General features: G+C 39.8%; 1 protein-coding gene across 1 annotated transcript; it reads right to left on the minus strand.

The window, feature by feature from the left end:
* Positions 1–2,480: 2,480 nt before the first annotated feature.
* LOC114690737 (olfactory receptor 6N1-like) lies at positions 2,481–3,419 on the minus strand. Its single transcript, XM_028865622.1, has one exon. It carries the CDS (start codon positions 3,417–3,419, stop codon positions 2,481–2,483), a length of 939 nt encoding a protein of 312 aa, XP_028721455.1.
* Positions 3,420–14,125: the final 10,706 nt, after the last annotated feature.

Consider the following 14,125-nt stretch of genomic DNA (forward strand, 5'->3'; position numbering starts at 1 on the left):
CTGTGGCTCTCCTCTGGTAGAAACATGTCTGGAGAAACAAACTGCACATTTTTTTTTGTTTGTTTGGTTTTTCGAGACAGGTAGCTTTGGGCCTTTCCTGGAACTCACTTGGTAACCCAGGCTGGCCTTGAACTCATAAAGATCCACCTGCCTCTGCCTCCCGAGTGCTGGGATTAAAGGTGTGTGCCACCACCGCCTGGCCAAACTGCACATTTTATTTGGTCCAAAGACTGTATGTGAACCAAAAATTTGGCAGTCTCTACATGTGTTCAGAATTTATGCTCATGCACATGCACACATGTACTACCACCACCTCACACACATAAGTATATATACAAACACACACTCACATAGGCATACATATAATTTTATTTTAAGTAACATTTCCCTCATCCTAGTGTTTTGAGAATGTCATCCCTTGGAATTATCCCTGAGAAAACATCTCTGCCTTTCCCAGAAAGCAAGCATTCAACCACAGCATCCCATTGTACAGAAATAAAGGTTTAGTCTCACACAAGTTTTCTATTATTTGGGCTTTGGAATACTTTGAAAAATAAAAATGTTTATTTTTAATTACAAATTTGCCCCATCCTGATACATAAAAGATATACAGAGTATACTTTCTACTAGTAGATTTGGCAGAGATAACTTCATAAAACCTGAATAGAGCAGAAATTAAGGAACAAATGTCATGTAAGCCTCCTTCTGAAGAAGAAATGAAAAATGAAAACATGTCATCTCTTTTGAATGGAATAAAAACTATCTGAAAAAATGTAAAATGCATCATTACTTTTCAGAAATGTTTATTCACTTCATTAGCAATAAAAATACAGAAAATAGGATTTTTTCTGAGATCCTATCACTAGATAGTAGTCAAAGTAGACAGCTAGTCAAATTGAAACAAAGCTGTTAAATATATTATAAAAGATCAATATTCCCTCTGTTTGTTAGTCTTTCTTAAATATAGCACATCACTCAGGTACATTTGTTATGTAATGGACAAAAGTCAGGACACTACTGCTGGTAATTCTATTATCCCTATAAAATGTAAAGATTCACACAAGTGAATCTTTAAGAGTTGTTAATAAGCCAGGCAAGCTGGAAAATCTATGGTAGGCCACATTCACTACTGACTGGGGCATCACTTTCTGGGAAAGACAGGCCCCTAGAAGTCTATGGCTCACAGAAGCCTGCATTTCTTTGTGATTTTCAGGACCACATATGTTCTGTAGAGGAGAAAGAGGAAGAAGGAGGAGGAAAGGGGGGAGGAGAAGGAAGAGCAAGAAGAAGGAGAAGAAGGAGAAGAAGGAGAAGAAGAAGAACAAGAAGAAGAACAAGAACAAGAACAAGAACAAGAACAAGAAGAACAAGAAGAACAAGAACAAGAACAAGAACAAGAACAAGAAGAACAAGAACAAGAAAAGGAGGAGGATGAAGAGAAAGGAGAAAGAAAGAAGAGGAGGAGGAAGAAGAAGAAAAAGAGGGGGAAGAAGAAGGAGAAGAAGAGAGAACATGAAGTTGAGTCAGTAGGGAGGTGGGGAGGATAGGAAAGGAGTTGAGGAATAGGGGAACAAAATCAACGTATACTGTATGAAAAGTTCAAATAAAAAGATTTAAAGTACATTTAAAACCCATAAAGATGGAAAGAAAAAGTGGTGGTGGGAGATGGGGAGGTATCAGATAGGTCAGAACGGGGGATGGGTATCTTTAAAACACATTACACCTATGTATGAAATTATCAAACAATAAAATAAAACAGACCTATAAGCGCCTTGAAAACAGGGAGCTGAAAGTGCTCTTCTCTCTTTACACCTTTGCCTGGTTCACAGAGCTAGTTTTCATGAAGGGGATGCATCCACAATGTTTCCTGGTTGACTGTTTCCAATTTGGAGTGGAGACTTGCTTAGACCTCCAATCACCTAGGCTCCTTTGTTTGCCACCTCATTCTCTTTCACATTAGAGGAAGCCTCTACTCCATCTTCCAACATGTTTTATCACAATGTTGCTTAAGAACATTGAGCTCTATATACCTTTGTTTTCTGTTTTCATAGCTCACTGGCCTCCATCTCAACATTTGTCCAATGTGTCCTTCCAATCTTCCTGTAACTAATGTCAATATCGTCTAGATTTTTGTCCAAAAACTCAGTCTGTACTGCAACCCCATAGCCAGCCTAGGTTCTAGAAATTAACACATTTCAATTTCTTTCTAAGTTCTGTCTGGCTAAAAAAAAAATGAACTTTATTTATTTTGTTGTTTTTTTTTTTTTTCTTCAAATATGTGTCCTCATCCACTTCCATATTAATAGGTTCAGGGACTATATTTCTCCTCCAACATTTTTTCCCCAATTTGTTCTTATCCAAGACTACTTTGGCTAAATATCCCACATATTATTGAAACAATTAGTTAATGGTTGACATAATCAACAGCTAAATCTTGCCATTTTCAAATGGGTGGATTACAAACCTATTGGACATCAGATTCAATTCAGCAAAGCCTTAACCCTCTGTGAGACCCTCTTAACGGCTTCTTTCACTTCCTTATTGCGAAGGGTATAAATAATGGGGTTGAGAAAAGGGGTGAGAAAAGTGTATACCAAGGCAATAAGCTTGCCTCTGCCCTCAGCTCGAATGTCCGGTGGCCCAACATACACAATGAAGGCAGAGCCGAAGAACAGTGTCACTACAGTTACGTGGGATGAACAGGTGGAGAAAGCTTTGGCCCGGCTAGCAGCTGAAGGCAGCTTCAGCACGGCTTTCACAATACCTCCGTAGAGGGCCAAGATGAGGACAAGATTGCACGTATTGATCATACCAATCACAACAATATAAACCTGAGCATGCCAGCTTGTGTCCACACATGACAACTGCATTAGTGGTGCCAGGTCACAAAAGTAATGGGCTACCTCTTTCAAGCAATAGGGTAAAGTGGCAGTGAGACTGGCCGGCACCAGGGCAGCTGAGAAGCCCGCCACCCATGTCCCTCCAACTAGCCGTAGCTGTACCTGTTTGCTCATGAGAGCATGGTAGTGGAGTGGGCGACAGATGGCCAGGTAGCGGTCCAGAGCCATGACACCTAACAGGTAGCACTCAGTCATGCCCAAGGAGTGGAAGACATACAGCTGGACAAAGCATGCAGCTGATGGGATGGGTGAATGTCCATGGAGCAGGGTATGTAGCAAGGTGGGCACTGTGGTGCTGACATACCAGAGTTCCAGGAAGGAGAGGACGCTGATAAAGAAGTACATGGGAGTAGAAAGTCCTGAATCTGCTTGAACAAGGACAATGATGAACAAGTTCCCTGCAAGTGTGAGGAGATAGATGCACAGGGTCCCAAAGATTGCAAGATGTTGCAAGGTACCAGTGGGAGTGAAACCAGCAAGGATGAAAGTCTGGGTCCAGGTGTAATTAACATGATCCATGATTCCTGGGAATGAGAGATAAAGGCACCAAATGAGCATCTTTAGGCTTTTTCCTCTTGAGATTTTTTTTCCAGAGCCCAAAAACTAGAATACATAAGCTAAGAAATAACTTAGATTCTATCCATTCTGTTTCCTCTAGTCTACAAAAGAGGAATCAAGTACCCGAAGTCAGAAGTGATTTGCCCAATATCTGTTGCTGACAAGGATGACATAGAGTTCTGGTTCCTCAATTCACAGACCAGCATTTGTAGACTATGGAAGCAGAGCCTTGGGCCTGGGATTTTCTCCTTTTTGCTTCAAAAAAATAAAGATAGGAAAAACTATCTTTCTCATCCTCCTATCATTCCTAGTGAAATGTTCCCTTGATACTTTGAAATAATGGCTCTTACTATATACTGGATCCAACAATCAGGGTGCAGTAGGAAAAGGAGACTTATTTTTTTAAACAGTTAAGTCTCACTGGGAGGATCTCCTGGAATGCAAGATTCTCATCAAAGGTTGAAAGAGGAAAAGATGGATAAAAAACAAATCTGTCTTCAAAGCATTTCTCAAAGTTCATTCAGAATTTGGGGCAAGCTGAATAAGCAATGAGCCTGCAGGATGTTTATTTCTGGAAGGATGCTAATTGGAGACAAACTTCAGGGGAATCGGAGAAGTGAAACTATGAAGCCAGGCTCTTTGAAGTGTATAAAGGGTTACTGAGGTAGTATACATAGCACCTTCTTTCATGAATTGTACTTCTAAATTTGTTTTACCACCAACTCAAAGCAAACGTTGGTTCAGATCACTGCTTCCTCTTTGTTTGAACTTTTTTAAATGAAGAAGTTTAAGCTAGAGGTTCATGAAGCTCATTGTAAGTTACCACTATGTGATTCTCCAGTCATTAATTGATGTGCATTGGGTTAGTATGGAAATAGAAAGTCTACATTAATATCCCTAGATTGCCACTCCCATACTCCAAGGGAAGTTATTCAGGAAAGGTCAAAGCTGTTCCCTATTTCTCTTCTTCAGCCACTCTTACCTCTTGTGTGCCACCTCCAACCATTACCTCACTGCTTTGGTTACATCAGAACTAGTCTCATCCTTCTTGATATCACTGCTATCCCAAGACACTTCCTTACTTATAGTCCATGCTCCTGGAACTGCAGGTCTCCAACAAACTCCTTAGTAAATGTTCCCTGGGGCTGCTATGACTATCTCTCAGGATAGATCCCCCTGGGCCAAGAAGTTAGGCTCAGAGTAGTGAATCAGTTGAGACATGTTTCCCAAACACCTTAGTCCTGTATCCTTCGCTTTGGAGTTCTGAAGTCTAATCCCAGGGATATTGCCTTTTTGTAATGACAATATAACATGTCAGTAAAGAAACAATCCAACTCCCATATCTTCATTCATGCATGGAGAACAACATCTTGGGGAACCCAGAAATGGATTGCCTCTTAAAAACCCCATTTGCCAGGAGATTTGTCATTGTTCACCACTATGTGCCTTACCCACTAACAACCTAATCCTCATAGGAACCATTCCTTTTATGCTGGACATCTCCACCTTCATTTCTCCTACCATCACCTGACACTACAGTGGCCACAATAAGTTCATTGTTCCAAACACTGCTTGCTGACTATTCAAAACAATATTCCAGGTCTTATTTTACTTTTAAAATGATTGATTTATGTGTATTGTGAATGTGTGTGCCTATGTTTATGTGTGCAGTCATGCAGCTGTCTACCAAGGCCAGAGGAGGGCATCAGATCATCTGGAGCTGGAGTTACAGACAGTTGTGAGCTGCAGAGATGGATGCTGGGCCTTAAACTCAGGTCCTCCGTAAGAGCAGCAAGCATTCTTAACTGCTGAGCAATCTCTCCAGCTCTCCTAAAATACTGTTATAAATGTTGTATTTTAAATCCCCATCAGCAGGATTGCTACCAGTACTCAATCCAGTCCACCATTTTACCCTGGACATCTTAATAAAAAATTAGTTTTTCACAAAATATTTCCACTCTCATTTTTTCCCAAAACTTCTTATATCTGTATCTGAGCTTTGATCTAGGCTGAGTATTATCTCCAAGTGTGTACTTGGATAGATTCAGAGTCCAGATAAATAACAGAATAATTGCACTTATCCACTGAGTGTGAAGTGTTTGACTTATTCGTTGATCTAAAAGTACTTTAAAAAAATTTCAGAGCAAGAGACTGTTCAGAGTAGTTGTTAAATTAACCTTAAGAGAAAGAAATAATGTATTATATTGAGAAACAGATAGTGCATGAAGGGAGGAGTCCTGTGGAACCATAGTTGCAGGATCTTTATGATTTGGGGCAACAGCAGGATATCCAAGAAGAGTTTTGGTGAGGGTCCACCCCTCCTTGCAAATAAAAAGTCTAGACATGAAGCCATTGAAGAGAACTCTTAAAATTGTGATAGGGATGCTGAAGTTTATCTCTTCATAGTTGATGGCTTCTGGTAGAGGTAAGGATGGGGAAGGACTCACTTTTCTTTAAGGAACTGGCCACTGGGAGCTTGACCATATCCAATGAGTATATGAGCAACACAAAATAGAGTTGGTATTTCTTTTTCTTTCTTCTTCTTTTTTTTTTTTTGCTGGGAGGAGGGCACAAGGGTGGGAGTGTGGACCAGGGAGAACTGTGAAATGACTGCGATCAGGGTGTATTATGTGACTCTCCCAAACAATTAATAAAAATATTTCACGGGAAAAAGAAAAGAAACAGATCACGTTAAGTGGATAGAAAATAACAAGTCCCTGAGATTGGAAAAGCTTCCTATGGAAAGCATAGCATTGGAGGCCAAAACATAAAGCATACATTGTTTCTTAGTGCTAATAGAACTCCATGATGGTCAGATTCTCTATCTTACTTCCTTAGTAACACCCAACTATTCACTGGGATAGATAGTCCTTCATTACAATGCTGTATCTTCTACAGTCTCAAACAAGGGACCACGGTTTATCCAAACCCTTAAATTAATAACAGGACTGTCCTCAGAGAAGCAAGGTTAATACTCTGAGTTTCTCTTTCCCTTCATGTCATATTTGTCTTCATTACTCTTCTGTCAGCCACCTCTGAGAAGAATTGCCATGTAATTTCTACATTTAAAGGGATAGCTTCATTTGCATGTCTGAAAGCATGGTATTAACTGAGTGGATTGTACACTCCATACCCTGTGTCTCTCAGGTCATTATTAATGAGATACAAATACCTAGCATAGAAGTGGTAGAACTATCTAGCATCAAGTAGAAGAGTAGCATATACCATTAAGTTGTAATCTGGAGCAAAGGATGGCTTTTAAAATTATCTATATAAAATTAATTTAAGTGAGACAGGATAGAATATGTACAAAAATTCACCAGATCTTTAGTACATTTTCAAAAAATAGCACATGACTATGAGAAATTAGAAGTGAATAAGCAAATGCTTTATAAGGTTAGGGACATTGAAGAAGAGTGAGAAGAATCATAAGGGCCAAAGGTGATGGATGAGTACAACAAACTGTTTTCTGGACATAGTAGGGCAGATACACATGAACTCACATCAGTTATGACAACATGTGTAAGACTTGTGTAAGAACAAGTCAGACCAAATCGTAGCACAGAGAGGAAAGGTGAGCATGGAGAGGTGAGCATGAAGTCTTCCTCTTAGCTGAGGCTATTAATAACTGATAGCTTTGCGGAGGAGGAGAGTCAGTTTTCTTTAAGAGTATGACATCTCATAAGTCCACCAAGCTGTGGCATCTGACTAGTTAGCAATGTCTTCCACCATCCCCCAAGTTCCTCTTTCTCTCCAGAAGTCCCACCTATCCTCTCCTGCCTGGCTGTTGGTCAACCAATCTGAAGGTGTCTTAGCAGAGATACATCTTCACAGTATACAAAAAGATTATGCCACAACATCTCAAAGTAGTTTTAAATTGTATTTCCAGGATAGCTATTGATATTGAACATTTTGAAAATGTTTATTAGACATTTGTATTCATTCTTTTAGGAACTCTCTGTTCAGAAGTGTGCTGAAATTTTTGTTGGGACAGCATTGAATCTGAAGATTGCTTTTGATTTCCAATCACATTATATGGCTGAGTAAATAGGGATGAATCTGAGAATAGATGAAAAAGACATGTTTACTGCAAAGTTCACAACACTGCAGAGGCAAAATAGTCTTCCTTTTTATCCTATCATTTCTATATCCTATTTTCCTTTTTTCCTGTAGAAAGAGATCTTTGAATTTAACTCTTTTTTTTTTTACTATGACCAATAAAAACTTGTAACCAACTCCTTTTAAATGACAACATTCATAATCCATTTTTGGGAATGTGGAAATAGTTCTCTAGTCTACTTTCTGTTGTTTGGGGACACTGGTAATCTTTGGAGGAAAGTTGAGAAAATCAGAATAATTGTTAGGTCTTGGCTGGAATAGTTTGTGAGGCTGGACTATCTCATCTAGCAGCCTTGAAGTGGTTCTGGATGATGGATCACTGGGCCATCCATTTTCATTGGTGTTTGGTTGCCTTGCTCTGAAAATACACACATAATATACATATCTGCAATAATACAAATATACCTGTGTATTGTACACAAGTCAACCAAAGATGTTTTTTTGTTATGTGTTTGAGCAGGTAGAATATACATCATGTGTTTTGTAGTTCTTTTAGGTTTATTTCTTTATGTCTGTAGTCAGGATTTCAGGGGTCTTCCTGGATCAAACCTAATTTTCTTTAACCCAAAATGAATCCACAGCTTCTCATTTCCTGTGGAAACAAAAGCAAAACATCTCCCCCAATTGACTTAAATTTTGAAGTCAAGACATTTTTTAAATATATAGGTTGGTTTAATCTATCAGCTTTCATAATCCAGTGTCTTTTAGTAGCCAAAAATTTAAAAACAACACAATAACATATAGGATCCAGACTCTTTGTGTATTTTTCATCTTTATGTGGCTGATTTCTTTTATATTACTTTTTAAGGACTTTATATATATATATATATCTGTCTATATGTTTTTTTCTCCCAAGCCTATGTATATTTTAAACACACTGTGACCCACTTAGACATTTTTTTTCCTGTGAATCTCTCTTTATTGCATATCTGTAATCCTTTTCTGGCCAGTCAGTTCTTTATTAATCTGTTAAGTGGCAGGGTTAGGACCAAAGCCTCTGCTTTGTAGGCTGGCCCTGGCCCATTGGTTCCCTAAGAGCCCAGCTTCATAGCTTAGGTACTGGAGTGAGAGCCATGTTTACTGCCCCAACTCTGGGGAGTTTTTGGGTCCATGATGCCACCAAGTAGTGTGCATCCTGCTGCTCATAAACCCCATTAAAGGTCTCTTAAAAGAACGGTGCCCATTTTTTGCCATTAGCACTGAGCAAGGAAGCCATCTCTTCAAGGAGCTGTGCAAACAGAGTCTAACAGAGTCTACCCGGGAAAGGCAGTTACCAAGAAGTCACACTTGACTCTGTTTTCATGTGTTTAGAGTCCTTTTTTAAAGCCTTCCCAGGCTTCATGTGGATGTATGTGGCCCTGAACATTGGGTGCCATTTTTAGGTGAGGTTTTCTTTCATGGCTGCCAGTCCCAAGTAACCACACAGAGGCTTATATTAATTACAAATGCTCAGCCAATAGACCAGGCTTATTACTATCTAGCTCTTACAAACTAAATTAACTAATTTCTATCAGTCTATGTACTGGCATGTGGCTGGTGGCTTTATCTGTCTTCTAGCACGTCTTGCTACCTCTGTGTCTCCTGGCAACTCCTCCAACTTTACCCTCCTCCTTCCCAGCATTAATCCTAGTCTGATTCTCCTACCCAATCTCTTCCTGCCCAGCTGTAGGCCAGTCAGTTCTTTATTAACCAATGAGAGTAATACATATTCACAGTGTAAAGAAGAATTATTTCACAGCATAAAGGTTACAAAAATAGCATTAGGTACAGTTAAAATGTACCTGATAAATAGGAAAATGATACCTTATGGTCATAGGTCATTCTGCAAAATAACTGAGCAAGTTTGTATTCAGTGTCCAGCTTTCTTACTGATTGCATGTTTCTTTGCTACCTACTATACTAGAGTTAGAACAAAGTACAAATATCCTGCATGATGGAATGAATGCTAGGCTTACTCCAAGTGTAGTGCAAGTGAAGTGTTCACTTTTAGTCCCGACCTCTTCATTCTGTCTGTTCTACTAGAGTCATTAACCAGAACTCATCATGGGAGAAGTGGCCAAGAGTAAGCATGGATACTTAGCTCCATACTTCACATCAGGCACTTATAAAATGTCATGCTGTTTGTAGTACAAAATAAAATATACAGCCACTTCCTGCCAGAGACAACCCGAGAGACTCCAATTCCCTGAGGTAGTATCTGGCCATTCATAAGACCTGCAGAAGGGATGAAGATCCAGTAGCATTATACACAAGTATGTAAATGTTTGTATACTTTGAAAAGTACTGTGTAAGAATAGCTTCAACTCTATGTTATAAAGGGAAAGACTCAAGGAGGTTTGGGGATAAAACAGCTACCTAATGAAAGGCAAAGGTAGTTTGGAGTTCTGAATGGATTTATGAAAGGCATTTTTTCCTGATAGAGTTAAAGGATAATAATATAATGTCTACCACACTTATTTGATTCTTAAAAGTCTGTTTATTTATTCACTTACTCATTTGTTCTTCAAATGTAAATGAATAAAAATCCATGGTGTAATATTCATTGCTTTCCTCAGTTGTGATAGGACTACTTCTAGCTCCACAGCAGATATGTAAGCATCCATATCCTACCATAGAGCACGAACCCCATAGGAATGGAGGCAAACAAGTTAATAAATAAAGTGATGCAAGCCACCAGCAGGAAGAACAACTCCCAGCAGTTCTTTAGTGCTGACCATACAGAAAACAATTCCTTTGAAATCACAATCCTATATGAAGTTAGATGCATATGAAGATCAAGGATGGGGGTCTCAAACAATAGCCAGCAGAATGGAGTACTGCAGTCCAGCACTGAAAGAGCATAGGGTTAATGATCATGTAAGATTTCTCCAGTTATATAAGGAGGACTTTGGGCACAGCTCAGAAGGAGATACGTCACTGGAATGCATCAAACACGCTGCACAACACACCACAGATGTGAGATATGTGTACAGCTAAGCATTATCGAGTAAGTAAATCTTTGCTGCAAAAAATGGATGTGGGAAATGTTGGATAATGATCAACATTTACGTAGTTCCTAAGATCCTAGGAATTACTGCACTCATTTTACAGATTAAGAGAATTGAGGCAGAGACATTTTAAGACAAAGAGAAGTCAGTAAGCAGATACTTCCCCCCCCCAAGTAAATAGGAAAAAAAACCCAAACAAACGGGGAATTTGACCAATAATTTTCCTTCCTTCAGGATATGCTCTGCTCGGCCTGGATCAGACAATGCTTTTGAAAGTGTTGCTATCCTAGAATCGAAACTCCCTCAGCTGGAAAGAACATGAGCAGCCGTTCTTTGCCAGCCACTCAGATTTCTTACACAGAGATGAGGGTGAGGTGACCCTGCCAAGGTCAGCGAGACATCTGGACAACATCTGGTTGAATCCGGTTCATGATGGCAATTCCAGTAATCCTTCTCATTGTGTTGTGACAATAGTGAAACAATAATCCTCAGCCAGTGGGTTGTGGTGAAGGTTTTAACGCGAGTTTTAGGCTAGGCATGACTGAACAGCTGTTACTAAGCTCCTAATAGGCTGAAGCACTATATTGTGAGTTTAAGGCCCGTCTAGTGTATGCAGTGAATCTCAAGCCAAGCTGGGATACAGGTTCAACTCAACTCACACATACACAACACAACACAATACAACACAACACACACACACACACACACACACTCACACACTCACACACTCACACACTCACACACATCTGTGTGTACAGGGAAACAATAATTCCCGATCCTGATGTGAGGAGTATTAAAAAATTTCATTGCTTTTATTATTGCAGTGGGACATATATAAGAGAAAAATGAGACACATTCATACAGTACCTAGTCCCTGCCAAGGCTTTAGTTCTATCATTCTGATTACCACACCATCCCTAAGTGGTTAACTGGTGGGTTCAGAGTTCACAAATCTCTAAAGTGTAGAGGCTAAAGGGAACAGTATTGTCAAATTCTGACCAGAAGCTGGGTCCTGACACCACAGATTTGTGTACACACCTGTGATGTTCTTTTTCTGTTCTTCCTGTAAAGTATGGCTTCAAACTCATTCTAAGAAAAAAAATATGATCGATACTGAAAGAGAGCTCAGACAACACACTCAACTCCACTACCTTGTCCCGTAAGTGATGAGATGAGCAATTCTAGTCCCCTGCTACCCGCCCTGAAAGTTATGTCATCCTGAGCTGGCTCTGGTACTGTGACTCAAGATTACTGGACTCTGACCAGCTGGGAGCTGTCTGCTCCACATGGAACTCTACACATGCTGTCAATGTCGTGTTTCTGTCCCTCTGGTTTTCTACCTTTTAAATACTGTTGGGATCATGTGTTGAATACAGAGGCTGCTGCTGGGTTCAGTTGCCCTTATTTCACTGTCCTCATGTGTAGCAGGAATCTTAAAAGTTCTTATTAATAAAATCAAACCCGAGGCAAGTTATTGGGGTCCATGCTGGTAGATCAGAGAGACAGAGCAAGCCACAGCTATCTCACCTCGCCGGATCCTCAGCTGGTTTTGTCTCCTCAGACTGGAGGCTTCTGAGTCCTCATCTCAATGGCTCTCAGCTGAAGTACTGTTCAAAAGCTTAACCAGCCAAAAATGCCTCTAGTTTCTGGTCCTCACGCCTTATATAGCTTTCTATTTTCTACCACCACTCCCTGGGATTAAAGTCTGGCTTTCTGGGATTAAAGGCGTGTCACCATGCTTGGCTGTTTCCAATGTGGCCTTGAACTCACAGAGATCCAGAGGGATTTCTATCTCTGGAATGCTAGGATTAAAGGTGTGAGTGCCACCATTTTCTAGCCTTTGTATCTAGTGGCTGTCTGTTCTCTGACCCCAGATAAATTTATTAAAGTACACAATATTTTGGGGAACACAATACCCCCACATCTCCTCTCTTTTTGTCTAAAATTAAAAAAGCTTATAACTAATACAAGAAAAACTATCCAATAAGCATATACAATATATACAGCCAAAACTTACATTAATGATGTCTAGTCCATTAACATGACAGATTCATATGAAAACTCCATTATATATATTAACAATGTCCAGTCCAGTAACATCTGATAAACTCAGACCGAAAAATTTTCATTACTTATCTTATTTAAAACAAGTAGTTCCTTTTTAAAAGTAGATTCCATAATCTCCCTTTTTATCTTATCATATCCATATTCTTTTTTTTCTTTTCATAATAGATTCAGTAGTCTACCTTTTGTCATTTTTATATCTTCCCCTTTTTCTTCAGTGTAGATTCAATGATCTACCTATTTATCCTATTATTTCTTTATCTTTTTCCTCAGAGTAGATTCGATGATCTATCTCATATCTATATTCTCTTTTTCTTTTTGCTTTCCTGGGGTGAAGATATATTTAGGGAATCTTGAAAAGAAAATTTTTGGGTTAATCGTCAAGTCCTGTATCATTTGTCCATTCTCTGCATAAAAGGAAAGTTCAGGGCTTGTTTCAAGTCCTTGTTCGAGTAGTCTGTTAGGCTGTATCATCTCAGCTAGTCCTCTCGAAATTGTCCTGACCAGTTTGTAGTCCAAAGTTGATTTTTCCACAGTGTTAATCGGCTTAATGGCTTTATCATAGTCCATGTGGAATCATCATCATTGTAGGATCTTGTCATCTTTTTGAAGATTTCAAAGTCACTGTTAGACACAGTCATGGTTTCCTGCGGCTTTTTTTTTTTTTTTTTTTTTTTTTTTTTTTTTTTTTTTTTTTTTTTTTTTTTTTTTTGCCTCCTCTGTGGTTTGGAGCAATCACAGTCTGATAAATGTCTGTCTCTAGGAACCATGAACATTCTACCCTAGAACAGAAAATCTTCACAACAATTTCTCCCCACCATTTGTCTTGCCAAACTTTTCCAAACTGACCTTTGCCGATGCTTTCTTGTAACACGATGGTCCTGGCAATTCTTCTCTGAACCAGCAGCAGTAAATCCTTAGTCCCAGGTAGCAGCATCACCGCAGTCACCAACATGATGAGAAGGAGCTGGCAATGTGGAGCAGTAGCCACTGCTTCCATGGTCCCACCACTGTTTGTGGTTCAGTCCGGGCCAAAGCTTCTCCCAAGCCTCCTAGGCTGGCTCAAACTCGGGATCTTCCTGCCTCTGTCTCCTTCAGCAAATCCTACCGGTGTGCGCCACCAGAACCCGCTGAGTGTAGCTTGGGCCTGAGCTGGGGCTCACAAGGCCACAGGCAAACAGCTTTTTCATGAATTCGTAACACGAACGTTGGGCGCCAGATGTAGCATGAATCTTAAAAGTTCTTATTAATAAAATCAAACCGGAGGCAAGTTATTGGGGTCCATGCTGGTAGATCAGAGAGACAGGACAAGCCACAGCTATCTCACCTCGCCGGATCCTCAGCTGGTTTTGTCTCCTCAGACTGGAGGCTTCTGAGTCCTCATCTCAATGGCTCTCAGCTGAAGTACTGTTCAAAAGCTTAACCAGCCAAAAATGCCTCTAGTTTCTGGTCCTCACGCCTTATATAGCTTTCTATTTTCTACCACCACTCCCTGGG

Source organism: Peromyscus leucopus, chromosome 15 (genome assembly GCF_004664715.2).
Source record: "Peromyscus leucopus breed LL Stock chromosome 15, UCI_PerLeu_2.1, whole genome shotgun sequence".
Classification (NCBI taxonomy): domain Eukaryota; kingdom Metazoa; phylum Chordata; class Mammalia; order Rodentia; family Cricetidae; genus Peromyscus; species Peromyscus leucopus.